This window comes from Hyla sarda, chromosome 8, assembly GCF_029499605.1.
Source record: "Hyla sarda isolate aHylSar1 chromosome 8, aHylSar1.hap1, whole genome shotgun sequence".
NCBI classification, from domain to species: Eukaryota; Metazoa; Chordata; class Amphibia; order Anura; family Hylidae; genus Hyla; species Hyla sarda.
The window spans coordinates 19,125,706-19,143,400 of record NC_079196.1 but is presented as its reverse complement, the minus strand read 5'-3'; the positions used below and the strand labels follow the sequence as shown (position 1 = coordinate 19,143,400).

At 43.1% G+C, this 17,695-nt stretch overlaps 1 protein-coding gene across 2 annotated transcripts in view; it reads right to left on the bottom strand.

Moving 5' to 3' along the window:
• Positions 1-5,218: 5,218 nt before the first annotated feature.
• Positions 5,219-17,695, bottom strand: part of PTPRN (protein tyrosine phosphatase receptor type N) — a 114,954-nt gene continuing 102,477 nt past the window's right edge. For both annotated transcript variants that reach the window (XM_056534275.1, XM_056534276.1), the window contains 8 exons: positions 15,270-15,343; positions 12,738-12,815; positions 12,501-12,620; positions 11,349-11,515; positions 10,269-10,322; positions 8,051-8,115; positions 7,618-7,691; positions 5,219-5,687 (listed from right to left, as the gene is read on the bottom strand). In XM_056534275.1, coding sequence (XP_056390250.1) covers positions 5,616-5,687; positions 7,618-7,691; positions 8,051-8,115; positions 10,269-10,322; positions 11,349-11,515; positions 12,501-12,620; positions 12,738-12,815; positions 15,270-15,343 — 704 coding nt within the window. In that variant the 3' untranslated portion in view covers positions 5,219-5,615. The remainder of the gene's footprint in view (positions 5,688-7,617; positions 7,692-8,050; positions 8,116-10,268; positions 10,323-11,348; positions 11,516-12,500; positions 12,621-12,737; positions 12,816-15,269; positions 15,344-17,695) is intronic.

Sequence of the window (17,695 nt, the reverse complement as noted above, 5' to 3'; positions counted from 1 at the left end):
TGTATACTGCTGCTATCTCTATAGGATCAGTATGTATAGTAGTTATACACCTCCCCTCCAGCTCTATCTGTATACTGCTGCTATCTCTATAGGATCAGTATGTATAGTAGTTATACACCTCCCCTCCAGCTCTATCTGTATACTGCTGCTATCTCTATAGGATCAGTATGTATAGTAGTTATACATCTCCCCTCCAGCTCTATCTGTATGCTGCTGCTATCTCTATAGGATCAGGATATATAGTAGTTATACACCTCCCCTCCAGCTCTACCTGTATACTGCTGCTGCTATGTCTATAGGATCAGTATATATAGTAGTAATACACCTCCCCTCCAGCTCTATCTGTATATTGCTGCTATCTCTCTATGGATCAGGATATATAGTAGTTATACACCTCCCCTCCAGCTCTATTTGTATACTACTGCTATCTCTATGGGATCAGTATATATAGTAGTTATACACCTCCAGCTCTATCTGTATACTGCTGTTGCTATCTCTATAGGATCAGTATATATAGTAGTTATACACCTCCGGTCCAGCTCTATCTGTATACTGCTGCTATCTCTCTGGGATCAGTATATATAGTAGTTATACACCTCCCCTCCAGCTCTATTTGTATACTACTGCTATCTCTCTGGGATCAGTATATATAGTAGTTATGCACCTCTGGTCCAGCTCTATTTGTATACTGCTGCTGCTATCTCTATAGGATCAGGATATATAGTAGTTATACACCTCTCCTCCAGCTCTATCTGTATACTGCTGCTGCTATCTCTATAGGATCAGTATATATAGTAGTTATACACCTCCGGTCCAGCTCTATTTGTATACTGCTGCTATCTCTCTGGGATCAGTATATATAGTAGTAATACACCTCCCCTCCAGTTCTATCTGTATACTACTGCTATCTCTATAGGATCAGGATATATAGTAGTTATACACCTCCCCTCCAGCTCTATCTGAATACTACTGCTATCTCTCTGGGATCAGTATATATACTAGTTATACACCTCTGGTCCAGCTCTATTTGTATACTACTGCTATCGCTTTGGGATCAGGATATATACTAGTTATACACCTCCCCTCCAGCTCTATTTGTATACTGCTGCCCTCTCTCTGGGATCAGTATATATAGTAGTTATACACCTCCGGTCCAGCTCTATCTGTATACTGCTGCTATCTCTCTGGGATCAGTATATATACTAGTTATACACCTCCGGTCCAGCTCTATCTGTATACTGCTGCCACTATCTCTCCACAGCTACTATGTTACCCCAATTGTGCAGACATCTGAATTGTGATTATAGGTCAAATCCCTTTGGCCTCCTGGTAATACTTCGCATAACACATGTAAACAGCTCAGTGTGAACTGACCAGACAACTTACGTGAAAGTGAAGACAAGCGACATCTTTTGCATTTGCACAAACGGAACACAATAACTTTATTCACATCAATATACAAAATTAAAGTCTATTATATTTCTCTAGAAATGATTCTCTCTTTTTTTTATTTATTTTTTTTATTATTTTTTCCTTTATTTGGCGACGATGTAGGATGCGTGATGCTATAGAAAACAAGATGAGAGAGGTGTAAGGCCGGGCAGAGAAAGGGCTACCTCGTGTCAGACGGGCCTCCTCCCCCCACGCCAATCCCCAGCAGAGAATGCAGCATATCCAGATACAGAGAGAACAGGACAGAAGGGGGAGGGTCAGGGTCACAGGTCGCGGCTATGTCCCCCTCACACGACTACTACTACCAGACAGCAATTTTGGGTTCCCGTCTTCAATCCCTTCCTGTTTCGGTTCAAGATCCCTGCTTGCTGTCAGTGAACGGAAACATTCCTGACTGCTAATAAATGACATCGGCCTAAAGCAGAGGAGAGGTTTGTGCAGCTGAGGGTTTTGTCCTAAATACCATTTTTTTTTTTTTTTTTTTTTAAGATCTCTGCATGCTGCCAGTGAATTGACATGTTCTTGTTTACAGCCAGAGAATGAAAAAATGGTACGGACTTAAAGGGGTATTCTAGGAAAAAACTTTATATATATATATATATATATATATAATGATCTTCTCAAGTTAAGGTTGTTCTTTTCTGTCTAAGTGCTCTCTGATGACACCTATCTCGGGAAACGCCCAGTTTAGAAGCAAATCCCTATAGTAAACCTCTTCTAAACTGGGTGTTTCCCGAGACAGGTGTCATTAGAGAGCACTTAGACAGAAAAGAACAACCTTAACTTCAGAAGCTCATAAGTACTGAAAGGATTAAGATTTTTTTAATAAAAGTAATTTACAAATCTGTTTAACTTTCTGGAGCCAGTTGATATATAAAAAAAAGTTTTTTCCTGGGATACCCCTTTAAAGGACAAGTATCATGGAAAAATATAGGGCAGTGGTCTTCAAACTGTGGCCCTCCAGATGTTGCAAAACTACAATTCCCAGCATGCCCGAACAGCCAACGGCTGTCCGGGCATGCTGGGAGTTGTAGTTTTGAAACAGCTGGAGGGCTGCAGTTTGAAGACCGCTGATATGAGCGCTGGGGCCCCCTGTGATCTCCTGTTTGGTCCCCCGGCTCTCATTCACAGTGGTGCGTCACGACCCCCGCCCGAAGTGGAGGCCGCCACGCCCCCTCCATATAGCTCTATAGGAGAGTCGAAGATTGCCCAACGGTTCACCCATAGAGCTATATGGAGGGGGCTCAGTGGCCTCCACTTGGGGCGGGGGTCGTGACGCGCCACTGTGAAGGGGAGCCGGGGCTCCAAACAGGAGATCACAGGGGGCCCCAGCGCTAAGACCACCGCAATCTATCCTTCAGATATGGGATACGTTTTTTTCCATGATACTTGTCCTTTAAGGGGGGATTTTATCAAGACTGGAATTTCTTATACCAGTGTGTCCCAACCAGGGTGCCTTCAGCTGTTGCAAAGTTACAGCTCGCAGCATGTGTCCTGCATTGATCTGTATGAGCAATCAAACTGTGGCAAAACTACAACTCCCAGCATTCCTGGACAGCCAACAGCTTTTCGGGGAATGCTGGGAGCTGAAGTCTTGCAACAGCTGGAGGCATCCTGGTTGGAAAACACTGCCTTAGGGGACTTGTATGAGCAACCGTCTGAATATAGATCAATGCAAGAAACGTGCTGGGAGTTGTAGTTTTGCAACAGCTGGAGGCACCCTGGTTGGGAAACACTGCGCTAGCTGTTGCAAAACTACAACAACCAGCATGTGTCCTACATTGATCTGTATGAGCAATCAAATGATTGCTGATACAAGTCCCCTAGTTTCCCAACCTGGGCACCTCCAGCTGTTGTAAAACTACAACTCCCAGCATGTGTCCTGCATTGATCTATATTCAAACAGCTGGAGGCGCCCAGGCTGGGTAAATAGGGGACTTGTATCAGCAATCATTTGATTGCTCATACAGATCAATGTAGGACACATGCTGGTTGTTGTAGTTTTGCAGGGTGCCTCCAGCTGTTGCAAAAGTACAGCTCCCAGCATGCCCGTTTTTTTGAGCAAAAATAATAAATCCCACCTTTGTCTTGCTCACAACTGAGGATTTGCTATAACTGAATAAGGTCTCAGTGGTCTTCAACCTGCGGACCTCCAGATGTTTCACCAGGCATGCTGGAAGTTGTAGTTTTGCAACAGCTGGAGGCACACTGGTTGCCAGACATTGCATTGAAAATTATAAGTAAATTTCCCTCAAAATAAATTGCTGCAGCTAGTCTTGTTTTGCAACAGCTGGAGGCACACTCGTTGGAAAACGTAAATTTTGGTTTCTAATGGAGTCCAGTGGGTAGATGACTCAGTTCACAACAGATTCTAGGACTGGACCATTGTAGGCATTGATCCAATGCTTTCTTTCCAGAACAGTGCCGCAGCAGGACTCAGGTTGAATGTGGTATTACAACTTATCTCCATTCACAGCTGCAATACAGTGCAAAAACTGAGAACAAGGGTGGTGCCGTTTCTGGAATACCCCTTTAAATATATTGACGTGAATAGCTGCTTTCTTCCCAAAAAAACAGCGCCACACCAGTCCTCAGGTTGGATAAGGTATAACGACTCGCCTCCGTTCGCATTAATGAAAACCGCTGCAATGCCACGCAAAAACTGAGAAAAAGAATGGCGCAGTTTTTGGATTCCTATTGATGTAAATTTACCAGTATACATTAAATCTGCCTGCCGAAGCCGCGTCATTGTCTGTAATACACAATATAGTCATCTGCATATATATCACTTACGTGATCCCACCAGAGAGGGCGCTGTCACTGAACTCCACGTAGTATATATAAAGTCATTTTTTTTTGTAAATGCTGTGCTGATAATAAGGTTATGGATAAAGGGCTATAAACCACAGGGGGTATATATCATGCTCTAGAACGTTGCGCTACGGGTGCAGGACTCTTGATAATGGTTTGTATTTAAAGGGGTACTCCGCCCCTAAACTTCATATCCCCTATCCAAAGGATAAGGGATAATATGACTGATCGCAGGGGTCCGGCTGCTTGGACCCCTTGCGATCTCTGGCGCGACACCCCAGTCATCCGATGCACGGAGCGAACTCCACTCTGTGCCGGATGACGGGCGACCACAGCCTTCACGCCCCCTCTTTATGTACTAGCCGTCACGCCCCCTCCCATACACTTGAATGGAGGGGGCGTGGCATGGCATCAGAAGGATGGTGGGGGGGGGTCCCAGAGGCCAGAACCCCCGCGATCAGACATCTTATCCCCTATCCTTTGGATAGGGGATAAGATGTCCAGGGGCAGAGTACCCCTTTAAAGGGGTACTCCGGTGGAAAACTTTTTTTATTTATTTATTTTTTTAATCAACTGGCGCCAGAAAGTTAAACAGATTTGTAAATTACTTCTATTAAAAAATCTTAATCCTTCCAGTACTTATTAGCTGCTGAATACTACAGAGGAAATCCTCTTCTTTTTGGAACACAGTGCTCTCTGCTGACATCACGAGCACAGTGCTCTCTGCTGACACCTCTGTCCATTTTAGGAACTGTCCAGAGCAGCATATATTTGCTATGGGGATTTTCTCCTACTCTGGACAGTTCTTAAAATAGACAGAGATGTCAGCAGAGAGCACTGTGCTCATGTCAGCAGAGAGCACTGTGTTCCAATAAGACAATAATTTCCTCTGTGGTATTTAGCAGCTAATAAGTACTGGAAGTATTAAGATTTTTTAATAGAAGTAATTTACAAATCTGTTTAACTTTCTGGCATCAGTTGATTAAAAAAATAAATAATAATAAAATGTTTTCCACAGGAGTACCCCTTTAAGGATTTCACCCCAGAGAACTTAGGAGACTAAGAACCAGTTTGCTGCTGGGAAACATAAACAGACCTGACTACATAATAATGAGGTACTAGCAGCTCAGGAGTGAAGCATGGGGGACGAGGTAGCAAATTGTGGGCTAGAAATCAGGCAGTACTGGGGTCAAAAGCTCGGAAAGGCAGTAGGGGCATGGAAGGGCAGCCTTGGCTCCCTGGCATGATGAGCAGAGGGAACACCGAATGGGTATTTGAGGACAATTCAAGCTGCCATGTCCATAAGGCAGGTCCAGGTCACAACACAGAGGAGGAGCTCGCTCGCCGCCGTCTCATTGTGGGAGAGCCTTAAGAATCGCGTTCACTTCCTCTGCCACCGCTGTCAGGGCGAATTCAAATTGATCCTAGAAATGAGAGGAAAATAAAGTCACCAATTACCAGCAAAAATCTACAATAAAGAGAATATATCAGACATTAAAGGAGCACTCCAGAAGTGCTAGGTGTAGGGCAGAAGTGGGCGGAGCATGTCACAGAAAGTCTCTCTAAGGCAGTGATCTCAAACTGTGGCCCTCCAGACGTTGCAAAACTTCCACTCCCAGCATGCCCGGACAGTCAAAAGCCTGTCTGCCTTCTCCAGAGGATCCACACTGTCCCTAAAAGGTAAATCAAGGCTTCCCTTTTATCTCTTACCAGTAGTCTCAAACTGTGGTCCTCCAGATGTTGCAAAACTTCAACTCCCAGCATGCCCGGACAGCCGTTGGCTGTCCGGGCATGCTGGGAGTTGAAGTTTTGAAACATCTGGAAGGCCACAGTTTCAGACCACTGCTCTAAGACTGTGTTCACACTGCTGATTTTGTGTGGAATGTCCATCCGGAAAACACAGAACATTTGAATATCCGACGGGTGCTAGGACCGCTTGGAAAATGCGCCGTCTCATAGACTGCTCTTTCTGCGGATTCCACCCAGAAATGCATTGCTCTCTATGATACGGCGCATTTTCCGAGCGGTCCTAGCACCCGTCGGATCATTCAAATATTCTGTGTTTTCCGGGTGGACATTCCACACCAAATCAGCAGTGTGAACATGGCCTTAGAGCTGTGGTCTCAAACTATGGCCCTCCAGATGTTGCAAAACTTCAACTCCCAGCATGCCCAGACAAACAAAAGCCTGTCTGCCTTCTCCAGAGGATCCACACTGTCCCTAAAAGGTAAATCAAGGCTTCCCTTTCATCTCTTAGCAGTAGTCTCAAACTGTGGTCCTCCAAATGTTGCAAAACTGGGAGTTGAGGTTTTGCAACATCTGGAAGGCCACAGTTTCAGACCACTTCTCTAAGACAGTGTTCACACTGCTGATTTTGTGTGGAATGTCCACCCGAAAAGCACAGAATATTTGAATGATCCGACGGGAGCTAGTCCCGCTCGGAAAATGCGCCGTCTCATAGACGGCAATGCATTTCCGGGTGGAATCCGCAGAAAGAACAGACAAGTCTATTCTTTCTGCGGATGCTGCAATTGGGGGATAACCCCCAAGGGGTACCCTAAACTAGACAAAACCTGTAGTATACAGGTAGAGCTGGGAGGAGTCTGGGAACAAGCAGAAGGGATCTGATAGGTGATGGTCATCCTGTAGTTCACAGGAAGTCAGCTGACCCAGGACTGACCATTTCCTCGAACACGTTAAGCGCTGTGATTTTCTGTGGGTCAGTTTGCTGATCACATGACCCAGTTACAGTAAAACACAGGGATGCAGTTGTGCTGGGAGGAAACAGATGGTGCTGTAGGACTAGTTTTGGTAAGTGTGTATGATATAGGCAAAATAAAAAAAAATAAAAACTTGGAGGTACTCCGAGATATAAAAACTTAGCCCCTATCCCAATGATAGCGGATAAGTTATCTCTCGAACGGGGCCCCTGTCTTTGTTGAAATAGCGCGTGTTGACCACCGGACGAAGCAGCGGGCGCCAACCTCTTCCCCCCCCCCATGGATCCATTGCTATGGCAGAGCCGGATATTACCGTATGCAGCGCTCCGGCTCTCCCATAGAGATGATTTAAGGGGGCGTGGCAGCCGCCGCTTTGTGCATTGGTCGAGCACGCCCCCTTCCTCCAGGGGCCCAGTATGGGTGATCTAAAACTTATCCCCTATACTGTGGATAGGGGATAAGTTTTGCTATTCCGGAGTACTGCTTTAAGGCATCTTCTAGATACCATAATAATAGTCTTCTCAACTCCTGATCAAGGATCATCTTATGTCATCACATGACCAGCTCCATATTGCTGTCACATGATCCCTGATGATCAAACCCTAGATTGGAAGGGCCGTCAGGTAGTTTATACCTTGGTTCGCACCATCCCTGGCCTCTGGTCCCGGACATGTTCTAGTGAGGCAGCAATGTCGATCTCCTTAACTCCTGCAAAACAGAGAATAACATTATATGAAGATGCTGTTTCTTATTCTCCCTCCCCATACACTACGCTGGAGGACTGTAATACTCCTATTTCCCTTTAGGGTTGCTGCAGACAAAATATATTGAATATTAAAGGAGAACCCTCCCCCCCCCCCCCCCCCCCCCAATCTCCTGCTCGGGCACTCTGCTCTCCCTAGGAAGGTAAGACCCCTGCATGGAGCGGCGGCTGACACGCCCCCTCCATCTATCTCTATGGTAATCCCGGAGATAAACAAAAGAAGAAGAGGGGTGTTAGTGACTTTTAGGATGTAATGTTTCTCTATTATCCTGAATGTTCACATTGTACTTTACAGTTCTCTCACCTTTAGCCATGCGGTTCAGGACCATGTCTACGAGGATGTAGGTTCCAGTCCTCCCAGCTCCATCACTAAAGGGAAAAATCATATGTTATTTATTAGTGCATATAATATACAAAGTGCGCCTGTACTGTATGTACCGGGCTATAGTATAGCAGAGCAGTGCGCCTGTACTGTATGTACTGGGTTATAGTATAGCAGAGCGGTGCACCTGTACTGTATGTACCGGGCTATAGTATAGCAGAGCAGTGCACCTGTACTGTATGTACTGGGTTATAGTATAGCAGAGCAGTGCGCCTGTACTGTATGTACCGGGCTATAGTATAGCAGAGCGGTGCGCCTGTACTGTATGTACCGGGCTATAGTATAGCAGAGCAGTGCACCTGTACTGTATGTACTGGGTTATAGTATAGCAGAGCAGTGCGCCTGTACTGTATGTACCGGGCTATAGTATAGCAGAGCGGTGCGCCTGTACTGTATGTACCGGGCTATAGTATAGCAGAGCTGTGCGCCTGTACTGTATGTACTGGGTTATAGTATAGCAGAGCGGTGCACCTGTACTGTATGTACTGGGTTATAGTATAGCAGAGCGGTGCACCTGTACTGTATGTACTGGGTTATAGTATAGAAGAGCGGTGCACCTGTACTGTATGTACTGGGTTATAGTATAGCAGAGCGGTGCATCTGTACTGTATGTACTGGGTTATAGTATAGAAGAGCGGTGCACCTGTACTGTATGTACTGTGTTATGTTATAGCAGAGCGGTGCACCTGTACTGTATGTACTGGGTTATAGTATAGCAGAGCGGTGCACCTGTACTGTATGTACTGGGTTATAGTATAGAAGAGCGGTGCACCTGTACTGTATGTACTGGGTTATAGTATAGCAGAGCGGTGCATCTGTACTGTATGTACTGGGTTATAGTATAGAAGAGCGGTGCACCTGTACTGTATGTACTGGGTTATAGTATAGCAGAGCAGTGCACCTGTAGTGTATGTACTGGGTTATAGTATAGCAGAGCGGTGCACCTGTACTGTATGTACTGGGTTATAGTATAGCAGAGCGGTGCACCTGTACTGTATGTACTGGGTTATAGTATAGCAGAGTGGTGCAGCTGTACTGTATGTACTGGGTTATAGTATAGCATAGCAGTCGCACCTGAAGTGAATGTACTGGGTTATAGTATAGCAGAGCGGTGCACCTGTAGTGTATGTACTGGGTTATAGTATAACAGAGCAATGCACCTGTACTGTATGTACTGGGTTATAGTATAGCAGAGCGGTGCACCTGTACTGTATGTACTGGGTTATAGTATAGCAGAGCGGTGCACCTGTAGTGTATGTACTGGGTTATAGTATAGCAGAGTGGTGCAGCTGTACTGTATGTATCGGGTTATAGTATAGCAGAGCGGTCGCACCTGAAGTGTATGTACGGGGTTATGATATAGCAGAGCGGTGCACCTGTAGTGCATGTATTGGGTTATAGTATAGCAGAGCGGTGCACCTGTACTGGGTTATAGTAAAGCAGAGCGGTGCACCTGTACTGTATGTACTGGGTTATAGTATAGCAGAGCGGTGCACCTGAAGTGTATGTACGGGGTTATGTTATAGCAGAGCGGTGCACCTGAAGTGTATGTACGGGGTTATGTTATAGCAGAGCGGTGCACCTGTACTGTATGTACTGGGCTATAGTAAAGCAGAGCGGTGCACCTGTACTGTATGTACCAGGTTATAGTATAGCATAGCGGTCGCACTTGAAGTGTATGTACGGGGTTATGGTATAGCAGAGCGGTGCACCTGTACTGTATGTATTGGGTTATAGTATAGCAGAGCGGTGCACCTGTACTGTATGTACTGGGCTATAGTAAAGCAGAGCGGTGCACCTGTACTGTATGTACCAGGTTATAGTATAGCATAGCGGTCGCACCTGAAGTGTATGTACGGGGTTATAGTATAGCATAGCGGTCGCACCTGAAGTGTATGTACTGGGTTATAGTATAGCAGAGCGGTGCACCTGTAGTGTATGTACCGGGTTATAGTATAGCAGAGCGGTGCACCTGTACTGTATGTACCAGGTTATAGTATAGCATAGCGGTCGCACCTGAAGTGTATGTACTGGGTTATAGTATAGCAGAGCGGTGCACCTGTAGTGTATGTACCGGGTTATAGTATAGCAGAGCGGTGTACCTGAAGTGTATGTACGAGGTTATAGTATATAGTAATACCTGCAGTGTACAATTATGGGGCAGGATCGTCCTCGGAAAGACTTGTTAACCTTCCTGTAATACAAGAGAGATCATGTTTACACCAGTAACACAAGTGGGCGGTATTTTAATACTTTTGCCTCTTACTGAACCATCCATTGTAAGGCAGTTAGTCTCTCCACGTTGGGGGGGGGGGGTCGGGGTTCTGAAAGTTCAAAGAGTCTGTGAGGAAGAGGGGCGGTCATACCTCTATCTTACAAGGTATCACCTAATTCCGGCAGTGAGACAAGAGGGCAGAGGGCGCCCCCTGCAGGAGGAGGCACGTCTCACCTGCTCATGATCACTTTTGTGACTATGCAACTGAGACCAAAATTACAAGCTGCAAATCACAAAAATGACAAGGGCAGCCATGAGCTGAATCCCTAAAGACGCACAGAGGTAAGCGGAGCGGCCCTGAATGAATGTCGTGTCTGTGAAGAAACAAACAGGTGACCAAACAACAGAAGGAAATATATGTCACCTACCCCATTTTTAAGATTTCTGCTTGCGGTCACTGAATGGGAATATTTCTGTTTACATTTAGAACAGTGGGCATGCTGGGAGTTGTAGTTTTGCAACACCTGGAAAGCTACAGGCTGGGGATCACTGATCTAGAGCAGTGTTTTCCAACCAGGTTGCCTCCAGCTGTTGCAAAACTACAACTCCCAGCATGCCCAGACAGCCTTTGGCTGTCTGGGCATGCTGGGGGTTGTAGTTTTGCAACACCTGGAAATCCACAGGCTGAGAATCACTTATTTAGACCAGTGTACAGGTCTAGGAAACAGATCTCTCCTCTGTCTTAACGATTTGATACTATTTAACAGGGCTGGCTTAAATGTATAAGTCTTCAGTCCAGGCTTACAGAATGGATGCCACTGTAACAAATCCTCTGCTATGAGAAGTATTGGGGTATATTCAGATGATGCAGAAGCATCTGTGTCTGTCCCATTCATCTGAGGTTTGCAGGAATCCACCCTTGTATTACCAAGGATCTTCTGTCTTTTCTATGAACACCAGACGACCCCCAAACCTCCATAGATGACTGATCTTAGATGACCTCACCTGCGGAAGTCCAGCAAGGGTCGAGTGCTGCTGGGGATGCCCTCTGCTGGCCAGCTCAGGAAGTGAAACTGTGTGAGAGTTCGGGTCTCTTGAGTTTGGACGTTCTTCAGGTAAAAACTTCGAACCAAGAAATCTTCACACCAGATATGTTCAGACACAAGATTAACCTGGGGAGAAGAAGAACAATAAACAACCAACCAGGACCACGTACAGAACTCCTAGTGATCTCTAACCTATGGCTCTCCAGCTGTTTCAAACTACATGCCCTGATGGGAGTTGTAGTTTTTCAAAAGCTGGAAAGTCACAGGTTGGGAATCTCTGCCTTGAAGCGTACCTGTACTCTCAGGTAATTTTTTAGGATAAGCTGCCCCATATGTACAAGGGGCAGTACTGCTTTTGCTTGTAAATTGCATTTTCCACCAGTTCTCTGCAGGTTTCATCTCTAACCCTCAGTTGTTCCTGGGTTACTAGGTGTAGCTATCTGCTTTGATGTCTCTCATACACTGCACACACAGAACAGAAGAGGGGATCCTTCTCCCCTTTAAAGCATACCCTCAGAAGCAGCAGCAGCTTGGAGGACATTATAGAGCAGTACTAAGTAGTGTAAGCTGTGAATCCAGCACTAGGGTGAGCTCTTATACTCACTACAAGCTTTCTCTCTCTGTCACTGTCTCATTCTGCAGCTGCTCATGTCCCCTTCCCTTTCCCCCTAAGTGGTTGTAGATTAGCTGCTATGATGTCTCTTATACACTGTACACACAGAGGGAGAGATCCTGCTCCCCTATATAGCATATAGAAGCAGCAGCACGGATGACCATATAGAGTAGTACTGAGCAGTGTTAGTACTAAATCCAGCACTGGGTGAAATCTAATACTCACTACAAGCTGCTGCAGTCTTTGTGTGTGTCTTTCTCTCTGGTTTTGTCTTATTCTGCCGCTGCTAACTTCTCCTCCCTTCACCTTCCCTATAGACTTCTATGGGCAGCTGTGACCTGATTCCTCAGTGATGGTCTGCTTTGTTTCTGAAGAAGACTTTCAGCTATGATGAGTTTAGTAGATTGGTGTGTGGGGGGGGGGGGACATCTGGGACTTTTCATCTTGTTACAGAGATGCATACAGGATGTAAAGTGCTGGGACTGCGGCTTCACTAACCTCGTAGATGTGGTAGAGAGAGGAACCTTCATCAGGCCAGTAGCGGTCACACTGCTTTACTCCATCCTCCACTAGGGGGCTCAACATGACGATCACTGTGCAGCCATTTTCCCAAACCATCTACGTGAGAGAGAATATACGTGATCCCCGGGGTCATTACACATCTGCTGCTTTGCAGGTTAATAGCGGGACAGGGAAGACATTACAGCCCTGGAAGATGTATAGTAAAGAACATACCTGCCAGAAGTCAGCAATGGTGTGAGAGAGGGGCCCCTGGGTGGCGATGTAAGCCGGCATACGAGGGTCGTGTTCAATCTGTTACACAGATTCATAGTGTTATAGCACAAACTAACAATATAAAATATCTGCAATGATCAAATTCACAGTCCAGCCCTGGAAATGTTAACATAAAAATCTATCAGAAAGAACGGAGAACCTTCTAACTGTGGTACAAAATACAGCAAACAGTACACACAATACAATATACACAATACAATATACACAATACAATATACAGAATATAATATACACAATACAATACAATATACACAATACAAAATACACAATACAATATACACAATACAATATACACAATACAGTATACACAATACAATATACACAATACAGTATACACAATACAATATACACAATACAATATACACAATACAATATACACAATACAGTATACACAATACAATATACACAATACAGTATACACAATACAATATACACAATACAAAATACAGAATACAATATACACAATACAGTATACACAATACAATATACACAATACAATATACACAATACAATATACACAATACAATATACACAATACAGTATACACAATACAATATACACAATACAATATACACAATACAATATACACAATACAAAATACAGAATATAATACACACAATACAATATACACAATACAAAATACAGAATATAATATACACAATACAATATACACAATACAAAATACAGAATATAATATACACAATACAATATACACTCATCATCACCAGTAAGGGAAAGTCATGGAATGATGGAAATCACAGGATCGATAGACGTGGTAATAATATACAGATGATGAAAAAAGGAAGCAAAATATTAAAAAATATATATCTATCTATCAATCTATCTATCTCATATCTATCTATCTCCTATCTATCTATCTATCTCATATCTATCTATCTATCTATCTCATATCTATCTATCTATCTCATATCTATCTATCTCATATCTATCTCATATCTATCTATCTTATATCTATCTATCTATCTATCTATCTCATATCTATCTATCTCATATCTATCTCATATCTATATATCTCATATCTATCTATCTATCTCATATCTATCTATCTATCTCATATCTATCTATATATCTATCCCATATCTATCTATATATCTATCTATATTGGGGATCAAAAATGTGGGCACCCCAGGTAAAAATGTGTATTAATGTGCATAAAGAAGCCAAGGAAAGATGGAAAAATCTCCAAAAAGCATCAAATTACAGATTAGACATTCTTATAATATGTCAACAAAAGTTACATTTTATTTCCATCATTTACACTTTCAAAATAACCAGAAACAAAAAAATGGTTTGGGGTTCCCAAACTTTTGATCCCCACTGTATCTCTTATCTATCTATGTATCTCTATCTATCTTTCTATCGCATTTCTATCTATCTATCTATCTCATATCTATCTATCTTATATCTATCTCATATCTATCTCATATCTATCTATTTATCTCATATCTATCTATCTTATATCTATCTATCTCTATCTATTTATCTCATATCTATCTATCTATCTCATATCTATCTCTCTATCTATCTATCTATCTCATATCTATCTATCTATCTGTCCATCTATCTCATATCTATCTATCTATCTGCCTATCTATCTCATATCTATCTATCTATCTATCTATCTGTCTATCTCATATCTATCTATCTATCTATCTGTCTATCTATCTCATATCTGTCTATCTCATATCTATCTGTCTATCTCATATCTATCTGTCTATCTCATATCTATCTATCTCATATCTATCTATCTATCTCATATCTATCTATCTGTCTATCTCATATCTATCTATCTCATATCTATCTATCTCATATCTGTCTATCTCATATCTATCTGTCTATCTCATATCTATCTATCTCATATCTATCTATCTCATATCTATCTGTCTATCTCATATCTATCTATCTCATATCTATCTATCTCATATCTATCTGTCTATCTCATATCTATCAATCTCATATCTATCTATCTATCTCATATCTATCTATCTCATATCTATCTATCTCATATCTATCTGTCTATCTCATATCTATCTATCTCATATCTATCTATCTCATATCTATCTATCTCATATCTATCTCATATCTATCTATCTCATATCTATCTATCTATCTATCTATCTCATATCTATCTCATATCTATCTATCTCATATCTATCTATCTCATATCTATCTATCTCATATCTATCTATCTCATATCTATCTATCTCATATCTATCTATCAGCAGATATTTACAGATACATTGTTACAATCCCTATATAGTAATTCCTCTGTTATAGGTAAGTAAGGCCCCTTTTGTCTCTCATCCATGTTCATTATGGTGACAATCATTTCTAGGTAACACCCTGCCCTGGTATGGGCACTTGTTGGGGGTTGTAGTATTAGTAATTGGAGAACAACATGTGACTTAGAGTATCTCAGATTGACAGGAAGAATGAGTGAACATTACGTACGATGGGGCTGGCGTTGATGTAATCGCTGCGGGACGTGTTGTTATCGCTCCTCAGCTTTATACGAGCGTGGTCATCTAGGGGAAAGATACAGAGAGGTCGCAGTTATACAGGAAGATACTTACAATAGGAGCTTTTGGACATTATATACTGTAGAACAAAGAACGTAGATAGAGGGTAGGAGTACTACCTGATCCCGCAATAAATGGAGAAATTATATCCAGCTCGAAGAATAAACAAGTAGGAGAACTGGTGCTGAGGATGTGCCTAAAATTTAACTCTTACTAGGTACAATTAAAATATACAAATGCAATAAGTGCCCAAGTGTAACTAATGGCAAAAAAAAGTCCAATAAAACAATCACAAATCATTCACAAAGCTGGCGCCAGGAGCTCGTGACGTCATAGCCCCGCCCCATCATGACCTCATGCCTCGCCCCCTCAATGCAGGTCTATGGGAGGGGGCGAGACGCCCCCTCCCATAGACTTGCATTGAGGGGCGGGGCGTGACGTCATGAGGGGGCGGGGCTATGATGTCACGAGCTCCTGCCGCCGGCTCCAGCGCTCGGAACAGTTTGTTACAAACGCTGAGCAGCGGAGCACCCCTTTAACCCCTTAAGGACTCAGGGTTTTTCAGTTTTTGCACTTTCGATTTTTCCTCCTTACCTTTTAAAAATCATAACCCTTTCATTTTTCCTCCTAAAAATCCGTATTATGGCTTATTTTTTGCGCCACCAATTCTACTTTGCAGGGACATTAGTCATTTTACCCAAAAATTCACGGCGAAACGGGAAAAAAAATCATTGTGCGACAAAATCGAAGAAAAAACGCCATTTTGTAACTTTTGGGGGCTTCCGTTTCTACGCAGTGCATATTTCGGTAAAATGACACCTTATCATTATCCTGTAGGTCCATACGGTTAAAATGATTCCCTACTTATATAGGTTTGATTTTGTCGCACTTCTGGAAAAAATCATAACTACATGCAGGAAAATTTATATGTTTAAAAATGTCATCTTCTGACCCCTATAACTTTTTTATTTTTCCACGTACAGGGCGGTATGAGGGCTCATTTTTTTGCGCCGTGATCTGAAGTTTGTATCGGTATGATTTTTGTTTTGATCGGACTTTTTGATCACTTTTAATTAATTTTTTAATGGTATAAAAAGTGACCAAAAATACGCTTTTTTGGACTTTGGAATTTTTTTGCACGTACGCCATTGACCGTGCGGTTTAATTAATGATATATTTTTTATAGTTCGGACATTTACGCACGCGGCGATACCACATACGTTTATTTTTATTTACACTGTTTTATTTTTTTTTATGGGAAAAGGGGGGTGATTCAAACTTTTATTAGGGAAGGGGTTAAATGATCTTTATTAACACTTTTTTTTTACTTTTTTTTTGCAATGTTATAGCTCCCATAGGGACCTATAACACTGCACACACTGATCATTGTTATCCCATAGGGACCTATAACACTGCACACACTGATCTCTTATACTGATCATTGTTATCCCATAGGGACCTATAACACTGCACACACTGATCTCTTATACTGATCATTGTTATCCCATAGGGACCTATAACACTGCACACACTGATCTCTTATACTGATCATTGTTATCCCATAGGGACCTATAACACTGCACACACTGATCTCTTATACTGATCATTGTTATCCCATAGGGACCTATAACACTGCACACACTGATCTCTTATACTGATCATTGTTATCCCATAGGGACCTATAACACTGCACACACTGATCTCTTATACTGATCATTGTTATCCCATAGGGACCTATAACACTGCACACACTGATCTCTTATACTGATCATTGTTATCCCATAGGGACCTATAACACTGCACACACTGATCTCTTATACTGATCATTGTTATCCCATAGGGACCTATAACACTGCACACACTGATCTCCTATGCTGATCACTGGCGTGTATTAACACGCCTGTGATCAGTGATATCGGCGCTTGACTGCTCCTGCCTGGATCTCATTCGTCGATCGGACACCGAGGAGGCAGGTAAGGGCCCTCCCGGTCTCCTGTAAGCTGTTCGGGATGCCGCGATTTCACCGCGGCGGTCCCGAACAGCCCGACTGACTAGCCGGGATAGTTTCACTTTCACTTTAGAAGCGGCGGTCAGCTTTGACCGCTGCTTCTAAAGGGTTAATACCACACATCGCCGCGATCGGCGATGTGTGGTATTAGCCGCAGGTCCCGGCTGTTGATGAGCACCGGGGCCGACACGGTATGATGCGGGATCGCGGCGCGACCCTGCTTTATATCGCGGGAGCCGGCGCAGGACGTAAATATACGTCCTGCGTCGTTAAGGGGTTAAAGCGCGGTATGATAATGTTATTAGGCACTAGTGTTGAGCGCGAATATTCAAAATGCTAATGTTTACTGC